Raw genomic sequence first — 16,612 nt, forward strand, 5'->3', positions numbered from 1 at the left:
AAACAACCAGTCTCATGTAACCTTCTGTGCACACGTGCGAAAATCGTATGAGGAGCACGCCTGTGCGGGAAACGTTCCTGATACAAGCGCAGAGCGGCGCGCCCGTTACAGTCCGCAGCTCCATACGCGAGGTGCATGTCGGCCAGTTCAACGTTTGAATACTCGTCCATCCTACTGCCTCGGGAATTGGTTCGCAAATGCTGACTTCCAGCGGGATCGCTGTTCACCCGACCTCCCATTCAACGTCCTCTACAGCATGACGAAGGCATTTCAGACCCTGCAATGCTATGTGATTCCGATTCGTCTTTGTGCCCCCTACACCTCCGGCTAGTTTGTCGCACTGGTAGTGAATCACCCTGTATATATATCACTTTTATAACATATATATAACATATCACTTTTCACTTGTGCGTATTGTTTCTTTCAATTTGTAGGTTACAGGAGGTTGACTTGAACTGGTGCAATTTAAAAAAAAAGGAGAAAATTGGGAAACCAAGTTTACAATGTTATAGCCTTTTTTAAGAACATTACTCAGCCAAATTTGCTTGTTAAACATGAAGCTAGGTTTGAAATACACATATAGTTATTAAGACTATACCTTAGTCAAAGACAGATGTCAACTCATAGCTGGGGAGATCAACATATAATCTGCTTCATTTAATGACAAGTAGGTTGATCATGCAAAAATTTTATCATGGCTTCAGAGAATAGAGTTAAACACCATGGGTTACTTTGTAACTTAATCCCAGTGTCAAAGTAGATAATACTATTATGCCTAAGGATGCAGAATTGGTTTGCAATTCTGCATCCTTAGGCATAATACTAATCATAGCATCCTTAGGCATAATGCTCCTGACCACTCGGCTACGGAGACATTTTTTACTTTGCAAACAAGCAAAACTATTAAACCCAGGAGCATTTATACCTTGCTTTAGTGGAGAAAATCCAGAATACCCAGTGAATATTTCTGGCTGCCATAGAGAGAGCTAAGGAAAAAGTTTAGCTAGATAAAGAAAAAATTAGCTAGATAGGCATATAGTACAATCATTCATGCCAGACTACATATATTTGTAGTAAGAACACTTAGTCATTTGTGTACTAGTTCTTATCAGTTCCTAAAACCTCTGTTGTCAATATTTTCTATGAAGGAGAATAATCCAAAAAAAACGGTGATTCAAAAACAAAGACCTCTCTAACACAATTCAAAGGCACAGTTAAAACTAAATATTCACAGACCAACAAATTTTGTAGACTGCAGACTATTGCCTTCTATCCAATATTGTATTAATTGTATATTTTACAGTAATAATGTACAATATCTGAAAACCAGTATTGTGCATTGGTTGGAGAAACATATCTAAATATGCAGGATGCCCCTACACACTGAATTAAACAATTTACAAAAAGATTGAAGTGGCAAAGGAATAGTGAATGGCGGTATCACATACCGGTCAAAAATCATAATGAAACTCATTTGCTGAATAGTATTGCCTTCTTGATATCACATTGGCTTTTGTCTAGATGTGGATTCACAGACAACTGATCTGACAATTGTTTACCATCTGTTCCTCCTTCTGATGTTGCAATATGTCAATTGCAATAACAGTAATGACCTTTCTATAGATACTTCCATGGATACTGGCATCTAATTCCTCTGCTCTCTTTAAAACTAGTCCAAACACATTCCACAACCAGTCAGAATCCATTCACTGTCCAACTCCAAACTCACAAAACCAACTCTTCCTCTTGCTCATTTATTTGTTCTACTTATGTTTTCTGAAACAATCTTCCTTCACATCTATTTCCCAAAACTTTAAAGCTACAGAAATTCAAGTGTAATATCAACAGATACTTCTCTCTTCTCAGCCTTCAACCCACACACAGTGGTAAGTACTATAGATTTAATGCCTTCGTGTTTGAGGGGTTCATTAAAAAAAAAAAAAACACTAGCCTCAACTTTATCTCATACTGGCTCAATGTTTAAAAAGTGCAAATAAGCACAGGCTGCATCACTTTTATCAAGCCATCAGCAAAAACCAGTAAAAAAGATTAAGATTTATGAGCCTCAGAAGACATATGAGTTGCTGAACAATTAGCATTGTTCCTTAATTTTTTCATTTTCTTGGTCTTATTAAACATACTACATCACCTTTCAGTAGCATGGTAAATATTTTGATCCTATTATTGAGTATTGTACCATTGTCTGATCCCCTAGAATTCCACACAATGTGTCATATACAGAGACTAAACAAACAATGTATGTTGCAGGAAAGAGAAATATATACAATCAGACCAATACTGCTTTCAAAATTTGTAGTCTTATAAAAGTTACCTCTATATAAATAAAGTAATCCTGTTAAAGGATGAAAATTTCTGTGTAAAAATTCCACATTCTTTAATTTCTAAATCTGTTAATGAAAAAAATATGCAGCACTTTCTTCCTATTACAATTTTTTTTTTTTTTAATCTTATAAAAAATGTTTCGTCACCACCATTCCTTTCTTTCTGTTAATCATGAAAAAACTATGTAAGTAAATTTTGCAATTATAATAACAATTTAAATACAATACCTATTAAAAGAATGAAAGTGAATGCTCTTATCAAAATAAGGAAGCACAGAAGAAATTACATAATACCTTAGAATCTCTTCTGTGTTGGCGACGGTTGTGACAGATCGCACTTCCTGCAGAGTTTTGGGAACTTTGGTAAGAAATCTGAGGGTTTATTGTGCGTTCACCTTCATAAACATGTTCCACAATCTAAAAAAATAAATAAATATTAGCAGAATTTCCTTTAAAAATGGTATTTCGTAAGAAACTTCTTTTGCTTATTCCTAAATTTATTATAATAAAAAAATAATCAATATAATGGTGTATTTGTTTGTTTTATCAAACAGAAAAGAAACTTTACATGTGTAATTAACTCCATGTATTATTATGACAAAGATAATTATATGATAACACTATACTCATTTTCAGCTGTAAGAAATGTATATTATAACAGAACCTTTATTAATATTAAAAGATTAGAGCAAACAAAATAGGCAACCAAATGGAAAAATCAACACCAGCAATTTCAGAACAACTTCAAAAGTGATTTCATTAGCACTTCTAGAGATTATGTGCAGAAAATCATTTGCATAAACTTTAGCCTGCAGTCTCTGTAAGTAGGTATTTTGTTTTCCTTCAGTTATTTAATGATGTAGAGTCATAACATTAAGTAAAGCAAGTTAAAAATTATGGTCTACACAATACTGATATCATGGCATATAATTGATTTTAATTTGTTTAATGAGAAGAATTAAATCTCGCCAAGCTGCAGAGGGGAGGACAAAGATTGGATGAAACTGTATATTCTAAAATGTTAATTCCCATATCTACCTAGATGATGCTATATAATTTACGCATATTGTTAATCAGCCAAAACTACAATGGCATTCACAATAGGAAGGCAAGCTCACCCAAGTTCTTACCTAAATTTTCAGCCTCAATTTCAAACTCTAAATACTCATTTTCTCTTAATTATATATGCATTTTTGCTATAATGTTGAACTTGCATCACAGCTGCTCATGGCCCATAAAATTAAAAGCAAAGGGACATGAATATACACTTTGTAAAAATAATATTAATAAATAGTAAAAAAATTAAATGCAGATGATTCTGCATGTAAAACCATAAGCTACTTAAATTATACAATAATTATGAGTTTTCTATGATAAATACAATCCTACAAAATTAGGGCTCTTTTTTTTTTATTTTTAGGCTGCAATTTGTAGATAACTTTTAATGGTGTTCTTTCAATTATGCACTGAAATATTTCATTTTTAGTGTCAATTCAATTTCTTAATTCTGCAGAACTGGTATGATTTCCTCAAAGTTGGCTTTGAGGAATTCACCACAAAAACAATCAAGGCTGAATGCTTAGCTACTCATCATTTGATGCAGAATTAATTAAACTCAAATTTATCCCTCCAGAGTAAACTGTATAATTGAAAAGTCTATTGTCCTGTTATCTGGGAAGTAACTAAGTGGCAAATTTTCTGACATTCTCATTAATTCAAGCCTAAATTATTTCTGATCTCAAAAGACTTCATCAAGTAGATATGCACTTTCTGCTCTGTCTGATTTTAAACATTAACACCTTAAACATTGACCCTATCCTTCTCACTTCTGATCAGACTTATTTTAACCTGACATATAAATGAATCACTAAAAAAAAGCACTCTATGTAACCTAGTCTTAATATACAAAATCATTTACACTACCTCCCAAAAGAAATCTCTTTGTTCACATTAACTATTAGATAAGCATTAGCAAGGGCACATGATGCAAAGAAAGCAAGCTTATATAACATCAGCAAAAAAAAAAAAAAAAAAAACCCTTATTTCACCAATCCCCTCACTCCAAATGTTTGTATAGTTCTGCCTTGAATTTATTTAAGCTATCAACTTCTACAAAGACAGATGGAAGTTTGTTCCAACAATCAACCACTCGCTGGCTAAAGGCCAACTTCCGAATATCTATCCTAAAACCGTCTTGCCTCAATTTGAATTTATGACCTCTCAGTTTGAATAACTCGGGCAATTATTCTGAGCAAGAGGAAGAATCCCATCAGCATTGAGAATGCTCAAAAAAATTCAAGACTTTATACACACCTCAATCAGATCACGTGGCAGGTGCCTAGTCTCCAGACACTGTAATTTGCTGTAATAAAACTTACGCCTTTCTTTGTAAGAGCAACCCTTTCTTCTGTTCACTAATCTTGTTGCCCTTCTCTGTACTCGTTCCAACAGCTCTACATCCTTCGTAAAATAAGGCCTCCAGACCTGTATACAATACTCAAGGTGTGGTCTGACCATTGCTTTATACAAGGGGTTAATCACTTCCTTATCCCAGCTAGAAAAATTCCTGTATATCATTGACAAGACACCATGAGCTACCCTTGCAGAGCATCTGCCCTACTCAGAAAACTTCATATCTGCCTGCACAATTACCCCCAGGTCCTTTTCATTCTCTACCACTGTTAGTGTGGTACCACAGAGTTGATACGTTACTCTGGGATTACTACTTCCCATATGCAGCACTTTACATTTGACAATTTTAAACTTAATTTGCCACCTCTCAGCCCATCTGCTCAACTTTTCTAGATCCTGTTGCAGCAGTGTACTGTCATTAGTGTCATTAACAACCCTGCCAACATTCATATCATCTGCAAACTTGGACATTAAGTCTGATATATCATCATCAATATCATTTATAAATACAGAAAACAAAATGGACACAACACTGAACCTTGAGGTACTCCGTTAATAACATTAGTTCAAGAAGAGCAGTGTCCATTGATTACCACTCTCTGTCTTCTTCTCCCACTCAACCATCTCTTTATCCATAGCAGCAATTTGCCTCCAATGCCACACTGCTCCAATTTGTGCAGCAGTCTTAAATGTGCAACAGTATCAAAAGCCTTTCTAAGATCCAAAAATATGATATCAAAGTTATTCTTTGCGTCAAGTTCCTTTGTGACACATCATAGTATCCAATCAAATTAGTCAGACAAGACTTACCCTCAGCAAAACCATGCTGGTCCGAGCTATAACTGAAGTCTTGTCTAGATGATCCTGCAATGCTTCTTTAGCCTTTAACTTCCCTGGAACAGAAGTTAAACTAACAGTTCTTCAATTACCTGCATCTCCCTTTGATCCTCCTTTGTGGATTGGGGTCACATTTGCACATCTCCAGTCCATGGGTACCTCTCCTGAGTCCAGGGAAGCTCTTGTAATTATGGCTAAGGGTTTGCTTACTTCCTTTGCCGTCTTCTTTAATATAACTGGATAGATTACATCCACACTAGGTGCCTTTCTTATGTTTATCTTCAATAATTTCTCCTCCACTTCACTCAGTTGTTAGAAAATTATCTAGCTTACTGCCAGAGCTGAAAACACCTCTGGCATTCCCCCTCCCTGAATAACTCCTCATGTGTGAATGTCGATGCAAAATATTCATTTAGTTTGTTAGCTACCTGAGCAGGATCATCAACAGTTGAACCATCGATATCAAATGGACCAATCTGATTCATCCCCTTTCTTCTAGATTTTACATAAGTAAAAAATCTCTTTGCTGTTTTTCTTTGCATACTTTGCCAAAGATTTCTCGTGATCTGCCTTCGCCTGCCTAACCTCTTTTGTAACTTGGTTACAGACCAGCTTACATCTATCATAGGCTTCTGTGTCACATGTTAATTTATATGTATCCCATGCATTTTTCTTCTCTGTCACGTGTCTAATTAGTTCATCTGACATCCATTTAGGCCTATATCTTGAACAATATTTCTTTGTTTGTATGAAAAGCCTAGTAGCTTCCAAGATTAATTCTTTGAATGCTTCACATTTTGAATTTCCTGTTGGTAACATCATCAGTTGATCCCACTGTATAGAATTTAAATACTGTCTCAGACCACCGTAGTCACCATTACAAAAGCAAAAACCCTTCCCTTTCCACTTGATGGTAGTTACATCTTTGAGTAAATCCCATTTCAGCACACTGATCACTGCCACCTAGTGGTTCCTTTATCTGCAAATTCGTGATGCATGAAGAATCACTACTGATAATCAGATCAACGGTATTAATAACTCTAGTTGCCTATCGAACATGCTGCTGTAGAAAACAATCATCCAATTAATCCACAAAAGCCTTGCTAGTGTGTGAGTGACCAACCCACAAATTCCAGTCAATCGCTGGCAAATTAAATCCCCCATTATAAGACACTGATTTACTGGCACACTATTTCTCTGCACAATTGCTCATTATACTCATCAGATTCATTTGGACTATAACACACACCTAGTCTCATTTTTCCCTTTCCCAGTGCTTATGTCACACCAAATAGACTCAACACTGCATTGTCCACCCACATAAATTGGATGCACTTCCTTAGATTTTGTGTTTCTTAACTAATAGCATAACCCCTCTTCCCTTTCTGTCCTGTCCATCCTTTCTGTACACATTGTACTACCCAAATTCCAGTTCTGCCCTGTTTATGTCTGTGTGACACCATGTCTCTGATATCCCAATAATATCTGCCTTTGATGTCTTGACTAGCACTTCAAGCTCATTGAATTTATTAACTATACTACTAGCATTGGTGTACTTGCAAGTATTCATGCAACCGTTTCTACTCTTAGTTACCTAACACAGCCCATATATTTACTTTGTCCACTGATTCCCTTTTTTATGTTTATCTTCAACAATTTCTCCTCCACGTTCCTCTCAGTTATAAAAAAATCATCTAGCTCACTGCCAGAGTTTAATTCACCTCTGGCATTCCCCTCTCACTCGTGTGTAAATGTAGATGCAAAATACTCATTTAGTTTGTTAGCCACCTGAGCAGGATCATCAACAGTTGATCCATCAATATCCACTGGACCAATCTGATTCATCCCTTTCCTTCTACAGTTTACAGAGGTAAAGAACTCTGTTGTTTTTCGTTGCATCCTTTGCCAAAGATTTCTCAAAATTTGCCTTTGCCTGCCTAATGTCCTTTGTGACTTGGTTGCAGACCAGTTTATATCTATCATAGGCTTCCAATGTCACCCATTAATTTATATGTATCCCATGCATTTTTTTTTTCTCTGCCATATGTCTCATTAATTCATCTGACATCCATTTAGGGATAAACCCTTGAACAATATTTCTTAGTTGGTATGTAAAGCCCAGTAGCTTCCAATATTAATTCTTTTAATGCCTCCCATTTTGATTTTGCTGTTGGTAACATCATTAGTTGGTACCACCATATAGAATTTAAATACTGTCTCAGACCACCGTAGTTACCTTCATGAAAGCAAACACCCTTCCCTTAACCCCTGATGGTAGTTACCTCTTTGAGTAAATCCCACTACAGCACACTGTGATCATGGCCACCTAGTGGTTCCTTTATCTGCAGATTCTTAATGCATGAAGAATCACTACTGATCAAGATCAAAAGTATTACTCCCTCTAGTTGCCTCCCGAACATGCTGATGTAGAAAACAATCATCCAATAAATCCACAAAAGCACTGCTAGTGTGTGAGTGACCAACCCACAAATACCAGTCAATATCTGGAAATTTAAAATCCCCCAATATAAGACTCTGAGTTACTGGCCCACTCCATTTCCCTGTACAGTTTCTTATTATACTCAGTCATTTGGCCTATAACACACTCCTACTCTCAATTTTGATCTCCCAATGGTTATGTCACACCAAATTGACTCGACACTGCACTGTCCAACAATGTCGACTGGCTGCACTTCCTTGGATTTCATGTGTTTCTTAACTAATAACATAACCCCTCCTCCTCCTCCCTTCCTATCCCGTCTATCCTTCCTGTAACACAAATTTTAGTTCTGCATTCCTTATATCTGTGTGACACCACATCTCCGATATCCCAACAATATCTGCCTTTGATGTTTTAACCAAAACCTCAAATTCGTCAAATTTATTTACCAAACTCCTAGCATTGGTGTATACGCAAGTATACATGCACCTGTTCCTATTCTTAGCAACCCTAACACAACCCATGTGTTTACTTTCACTGCAATGACTCCCATCAGTCTCTGAAATACCCTGCATCTTGTTTTCCAGGCTGCTGCTCATTCCAATAGAAGCAGTGCAAGGATCACTTTCACCTCTGCCAGTGGCTACTGTTAATCTGTTTGTTATTTGGTTTTTAGGAGCATTAGCAACTAAGGCCATATTGCTCCGGGATATGCGGTGGTCATTCCTTGACCTTTCCGCATCCTCCGTATTTGGTGGTGACGGGCTCGAACCCCGGTTTAATCAAGAAGCGTGTGCTACGAACTGCTGCTCCTTCCCACCTGGCTATGGAGGCCCCTTACTATTAATCTATTAGTCCTTGTATCCCCCCCCAAACTGGCAGTTTTTAGACCACCTAACACTGCAATGATAGCATCAGCAAATATTCTTGCACCCGTTCTATTTAAGTGTATCCCATCCCTGTAGAAGCAGTCTCTCCTGTTAACAAGTACATAGACAAGGTTGGAAAAAATTCTACCCTTTGAGCCTTGCACAACCTCTCCAGGGCTGAATTGATCGACAAGGCTCTCTCATCATATACTCCCTCCTATCGTGTCTGGGCAGAATTGCAGACACTTTCAAATTTAACCTTAATTCATGGCTTTTTTTTAACAGTGACCTGTACTTGTTAAGTAATTTCATCGGTCACCTACTCTTAATATCATTAGTGCCAATGTGTACAACAACATCACCTTTTGTGTTGTTAAAAGATGATATCTGCTATTCAACATCATCAACCTTTGCCCCTGGAAGACATACTCTGATCCTGTTCCACCTAACCTTTTTATATACCATGTTCCCTGTTTCCCTGACGATAGAGTCACCAACAACTACTAGTTCTTGTGGAACCAGCGCATTCTGCCTTGGGGGGTTGCCGCTGTGTTGCATGATGATCAAGTGCAAGCTCTGGCATTGATGTGGTCAGCTGAGAGTTTGATGGGCCCCTCAATTTAGATCCTTCGAGGGCATCCACCCTGTCCTCTGATATATCAAGCTCTGATATAGGCTCATGACAATGCTGAGTTGTCGCCTGATTTCCTCACACTCCTTACATCGCACACACAAAGACATTCCCCTTGGCAATATCATGTTCCGTACCTGATTGTTCTACAAACATCAAGCAAGCAGTGCATTTTAAAAGGCTGTGATTCAGATGGCAACTACCTCCCTCAGTTCCCCCTGAGCCACAGCACTCCCATTAGCTTGAGCCTTTTGCTTTGCTGCTCTGGTCTGAATCATGATTTCGAATCAATTTCAATTTCAGTACAAAATTATAACCCTAAACTTATATACGCCAACACAGTTATAACACTATACATCTATATATTTTTTTTTTCAGTATCGAGTATTATCTCCGAATTTCGTTATATAACTTCCGTATCAAGTTATGTATTAATTAATAATGTTACATTTATAAAATCTAAGTCGTTATATGTATTTAGTTAAAAAGTACAATTTAATTGACAATGAAGTTTAACAAGATTAATAAATTTTACTGATTAATTGATAATATTATATACTGTACTATACTAAACTAATGCTATCCAGTATGGAATATAACATTGTATCATTTAACAATGGCGGCAAGTTATGAATGGTAAATCTACGGACACTAAGTATTAATTAACTTCCAAAATCTCACTGTCTCAATTCAGAATAAACCAAGGATCTTGACTAGGTCTATAAGCTTCCTATAGAAAATAATTTAATATAACAATTAGTCAATAAAGCGGCTAAATATAGGTAAAAACTTCCCATTCGCCGGAGCTGCAAAACTTGTAAAACATGTGGATTGGACACCCATACCGATACTAAGTAATAACCTACAAAATCTCTATCTAAGTTAAAAATTAAACTAAGTATCATAACTAGGAATATAAAGCTACTCCATCTCACAGAAGGCTTGCCATTCAGGCCATGGGGTTTTGTCAATGATATATATGAATTTTGCTAGCAGGGAAAAGGAGGTGATTGTCCCCTCTGTATAAGGCAATAGTCAAGCCATGCCTTGAGTACTGCATACAGGTCTGGAGCCCTCATTTTAGGAAGGATGAAGATTTACTTGAGCGTGTAAGAGAAGGGCAACAAGATTGGTAAGAGGAATGAAGGGATCCTCTTAACAAGAGAGGCTTAAGTTCTGCAAATTGCAGTGGCTGGAGACTAGGCACCTGCGCAGTGATCTGATTGAGGTGTATAACGCCTTGAATGGGTTGAGCACCCTGAATTCTGATGGGATCCTTCCACTTGTTCAGATTATGAACCTAAGTGGGCATACATTCAAATTAAGAAAAGACAGATGCAGAATAGATGTGCGGAAATTTACCTTTAGCCAGCGGATGGTTAATTGCTGGAACAAACTTCCATCTGTCGTTGTGGAAGTTGATAGGTTAAATAAATTTAAGGAGGAACTGGACAGGCATTTGGAGGGAATGGTGTGATTTTTTTTAGCTGATGCTGCATAAGCTCATAAACTTGCTTTCTTGCATCAAATGCCACTACTACTACTACTACCTACCTAACCACCCAGTTAGCAAAGACCATGAATTTAATGATCAAACATTATAAAAATATACATTAAATAAAAATGTTTAAGAAAACAAATACAGTCCATTCCAGTTATTTGGGACACATCAGGACTAGTGCATTTTGGCCCGATTAAGCGGCTGCCCCAATTATCCAAGTTTCACGTAAATAGTTAAAAATACAATGTATCCCCCCCCCCTTTTTTTACAACTGGTTCACTGTACAATCAAATCACGTTACGACGAACTCAACATAGTAAAGTACCGTTCACTATACGATGTACAGTAAGCGCCGGTCATTGTGATCACGTTTTTGAATTGAATTTTAATTCTATTAAACAGCGATTCTAATTAGCGAAAATAGGAGGAATATTATCCACAGGCTATAAAAGCAAAGATATATTAAGCACAAATTTAACCTTAATTACCTTACCAATTAAAAAAATTAAATGATACGTGAAAATCAGAATAATATACGTGATAATCGGAATAATTAATACGTACTGTAATATGTACATACAAACTAGTTGACATTTCTGTTCACTGACATTTGTGGGTGGGGATTAAAATTTAAAACAGTAAAAAGATAAGCAATCAATAACAAAGAACACGCCACACACAAATTGCAAGTAACATGATACACGCAAGTGAGAATGGAGTAACAAGTTACAAAGCTTTAAAAATAGGAATGAAGAGAACAGCTGAAAATTAATTTTTTTATATGATTGAAGATTTCATGGAAGTGTAAACACATTTCACCATAATAACCCACAGAATTCCAGCTCTCGGTATTATCGCAAATTCAATAAGATCAAGTTTACAGTCCATTTATGATAGATTTCACTAACAGAAAAGTCCAATAAACAGGTGACTGCTAATTGTTTTTATTGTTTTATGGTTGTGACCTCCAGAATTTCGAACGAACCACGTGGTACCATCGGAGACAATCATAGGATAATCTCCAGTGCTGTGGTCTCTGCCCTGATTAAACGGCATGCTGTCCCAATTAAGCGAAGTAAACCCTGGCTATTTTCTCGATTGTTTTCTGTTTTTTTAGATTTGCCCCAAATAAACGGCTGCCCCGATTAACCAAATAACCAGAATCCACTGTATTAAAAAATTAACTTGAAAAAATTATTTTAAAAAGCTGTAAAATTCCACATTTAGTGTTTATATTACATCAAAAGTGACCACCATAAAAATATCAGTTAATTGAGCACAGGTGATTACATCCATTACCCATCCATCCATTCATTCATTCATTCATTCATTATGATATCTAAAACAATTGTCTGAAAAATTTAGATATGTCAATATAGTTGGAGAAGGATGTTATGTGGTCGTTTTCCATGAAATTTAGATTCCTATAATGATCACTTTTATACCATGTGAATATTAAGATAGTTCATTTATCTTATAATTTAATCCCTATACATTAAGCTAACATTTCGGGAACCTTGCTAAAACCCATCTTCAGACTATACATAGGCTATTGTCAGACTCCTGCTTGCCAAATGTCTCAATTTAGAATGCATAGTCAGAATTGAAACATTTGACAAGCAGGAGGCTGGCAAGGAGGTTAGGCAGGCGAAGGCAGATTACGAGAAATCCTTGGCAAGGGATGCAAAGAAAAACAGCAAAGAGTTCTTTACTTATGTAAACTCTAGAAGGAAGGGGATGAATCAGATTGGTCCACTTGATATTGATGGGTCAACTGTTGATGATCCTGCTCAGGTAGCTAACAAACTAAATGAATATTTTGCATCGACATTCACACATGAGGAGTTATTCAGCAAGGGGAATGCCGGAGGTGTATTCAACTCTAGCAGTGAGCTACAGAATCTTGAAATAACTGGGAGTAAAGTGGAGGAAAAACTGTTGAAGATAAACACAAGAAAGGCACCCGGGGTGGATGGGATCTATCCAGTTATATTAAAGGAGGCAGCAAAGGAAGTAAGCAAACCCTTAGCCATAATTATGAGAGCTTCCTTGGACTCAGGGGAGGTACCCATAGACTGGAAATGTGCAAATGTGACCCCAATTCACAAAGGAGGATCAAAGGCTGACCCAAGTAATTATAGACCTGTGAGTTTAACTTCTGTTCCAGGAAAATTAATGGAGGCACTGGTTAAAGAAGCACTGCAGGATCATTTAGACAAGACTTCAGTTATAGCTCAGACACAGCATGGTTTTGTTAAGGGGAAGTCTTGCCTGACCAACTTGATTGGATACTATGATGCAGTCACAAAAGAACTGGATGCAGGGAATAACTTTGATATTATATACTTGGATCTTAGAAAGGCTTTTGATACTGTTGCACATGGAAGACTGCTACACAAATTGGAGCAGTGTGACATTGGAGGCAAATTGCTGCTATGGATAAAGGGGTGGTTGAGGGGGAGAAAACAGAGAGTGGTAATCAATGGACACTGCTCGTCCTGGACTAATGTTATTAGTGGAGTCCCCCAGGACTCAGTGTTGGGTCCATTATTGTTTTCTGTATTTATAAATGATATTGATGATGGTATATCAAGCTTAATGTCCAAGTTTGCAGATGATACAAAGGTTGGCAGGGTTGTCAAGGACACTACTGACACTATGCTGCTGCAACAGGATCTGGAAAGGTTGAGCAGATGGGCTGAGAGGTAGCAAATGAAGTTTAACATTGACAAATGTAAAGTACTACACATGGGAAACAGCAACCCCAGAGCAACGTATCAACTCTGTGGTACTACATTGACAGTGGTAGAGAATGAAAGGGACTTGGGGGTGGTTGTGCAGGCAGATATGAAGTTCTCTGAGCAGTGCAGACGGGCTGCAAGAGTAGCTCATGGAGTATTGTCAATGATATACAGGAATTTTTCCAGCAGGGATAAGGAGGTGATTATTCCATTGTATAAAGCAATGGTCAGGCCACACCTAGAGTACTGTATACAGGTCTGGAGGCCTCATTTCAAGAAGGATGTAGAGCTGCTGGAACTAGTACAGAGAAGGGCAACAAGATTAGTGAATGGAACAAAGGGGTGCTCTTACGAAGAAAGGCTTAAGCTTTGCAAATTACAGTGTCTGGAGACTAGGCACCAGCGAGGTGTATAAAGCCTTGAATGGTTTAAGCATGCTCAATGCTGATGGGATTCTTCCTCTAGCTCAGAAAAATCACCTGAGAGGGCATAAATTCAAATTGAGGAAAGACAGATGTAGGATAGACGTGCGGAAATTTGCCTTTAGCCAGCGTGTGGTTGGTTGGTGGAACAGACTTCCATCCCTTGTGGTGGAGGTTGATAGCGTAAATAAGTTTAAGGCTCAGCTGGACAGGTATTTTGAACGAACAGAGGGGTGAAGTGGAAGTGTTTTTTTTTTTTTTGGCTGATGCTGCATAAGCTTGCTTTCTTGCATCAAATGCCTCTACTAATGCTAACAGCCTATACATGATCTGAGAATGAGTTCTGGAAAGGTTCCCAAGATGTTACTTGAATGCATATAGATTTAGTTATAAGCATCAGACACTTGTTGGTGAAAAACATAGTCATGATAACACAACACTACAAAATCTAGATTTCTATAATGACCATTCTTATACCATACGATTATGGTATATAGTTTATGAGTGATGGTCATTAAAAGATATAAATTATATAGATGTCTTAGCATGCCTACATTTTTTACCAACATGTCTGATTCTGAATGGTTATGGAACTTTGAATTTAGAAATATTATGCAGTTCCAAATGATAAAAAAAATAATAAATCAGAAACAGGATATTTGTAGATTATAAAAAAGTGAAAATTTGTAATGAAGAAGTATGATCTTGCCTTTTCAACAATTTATGATATAAAAGCATAACTGGTGATACGTTTTCATTGATTAGAAATGTGAAAGACGTTTTAAAGTTCAGCCAAGGAAATAAAGTATACATTTGTGACCAAGAAGTTTAACTTCACATTATGGTATTTAATTATATCTTTCACCAGGTAAAAGAAATTCTTATCCAAGCAGCAAATTCATGCAAGCAGAAACCACCACCTCTTCTTCAAATCCTCATAGATGCTGAATAATTGGGCTTATACTATAAATATATATTAGATCTGATTGATATTGGATAATTTTTAGGGTCAAATAAAGGATAACCAATTGTTAGAGACCTTCCCTCAGACCATCAGCATGGTAATTCATTCTGGAACATTGGTAATTCATTCTAGAAATATTGGTAAAATTTAGAAATATATTCAGGAATATAAACATAAGAAAAACATACAAAAATAAGATTAAATAAAGTGTTTGTTATTGATGAAGTTTTTTTAGTCCAACAGATGATAATCTCAGATTAATGATCCTATATTAATATTGAATATGAAAATTTACAACTAATGAGAGGAATTACCTCAATATAGACATGCAAAACGCTTCTTTCCTAACACTCTCCTTGAATAAAAGAATTTAAAAAAACTAAATGAATTCTCTACACTTGGAGAGAAAACAGTGATCAAACATACCCAGAATCTGTGGTTCAAGAGCTCTAATCCTGACACCAAAATACATTGGACCACGAACAAATGTCAACGAGCAAACGAAGGCATTGGGTCTATAATTAAAAAGAAATACAAATCTATTCTAAAATTTAGAATAGATTTGCATTGTTTTTATTTATAGATTTGTATTTGTTTTTAATTATAGACAGTCTTCTTTCACTCATTGATATTTGTTGGTGATCAGATGTATTTTGGTGTCGGGTTTAGAGCTCTAGAACAACAGATTCCAGGTATGTACGTTTGATCGCTAATGTTTTCTCTCTGCATGTATAGAATTCATTAAGTTATTTTAAATTCTTTTATTCAAGCAGAGTGTTAGGAAAGAAGCGTTTTGCATGCCTATAATTCCTCTCATTAGTTGTAAATTGATTAATAACGTAGAACATATATTGAGCCTTGATGCTCTTTCATTTACTAAGAATGTGAAAATAGAAATGTAGTATAAAAATAATAGTAATGATGGGTGGTGGCTATGGTGGCAGAAATGCAGTCCAGAAAGGTGATAGGGATTGAACTGGAATTAATTAAATATTGGGGAATTCATGGGAAGGGGGGAAGGATATTTACAGTTTGCAACAGGACTAGTAATGTTCGGATGCCAGAATACTGGATTTTCCAGATCATCAGAATGCTGTAATTTTACTGTGTGTGTGCGGGGGTATTTCAAACAAATGTAAAAAAGCTAAAAAGCGCTATAACATATTCTGGGGTCCATATTAACACAAATATCTGATTTAACAATTACGGACGTTAGAATTTTAAAAATGCTATGGAGTTCTAAATAAGAATAAACAGATGTACCTAGAAGGAATAAACATTTTAATGAGTATGTGTCTGCTTATTCTTATTTATTTATTATTTTTTTCCCATTCAAAACACACGATAGTTGTTTTTTTTTTAAATTTTGAATTAAAGAAGGATTATAAATTTTGAATTATAAATGGATGTTTGAATTAAACATCCATTTATAACTTTTCCCCCTTATTTTTGG

The 16,612-nt window shown here is 36.4% G+C and overlaps 1 protein-coding gene across 1 annotated transcript in view; it reads right to left on the reverse strand.

Annotated features, from left to right (window-relative positions):
* Positions 1-16,612, reverse strand: part of LOC150082462 (piezo-type mechanosensitive ion channel component-like) — an 861,219-nt gene that overhangs the window by 703,222 nt on the left and 141,385 nt on the right. The window contains 1 exon segment of the mRNA XM_090377768.1: positions 2,637-2,759. Coding sequence (XP_090233894.1) covers positions 2,637-2,759 — 123 coding nt within the window.

The sequence above is a fragment of the Mastigoproctus giganteus genome, chromosome 7, assembly GCF_048544385.1.
Source record: "Mastigoproctus giganteus isolate SK-2022 chromosome 7, ASM4854438v1, whole genome shotgun sequence".
Taxonomy (NCBI): domain Eukaryota; kingdom Metazoa; phylum Arthropoda; class Arachnida; order Uropygi; family Thelyphonidae; genus Mastigoproctus; species Mastigoproctus giganteus.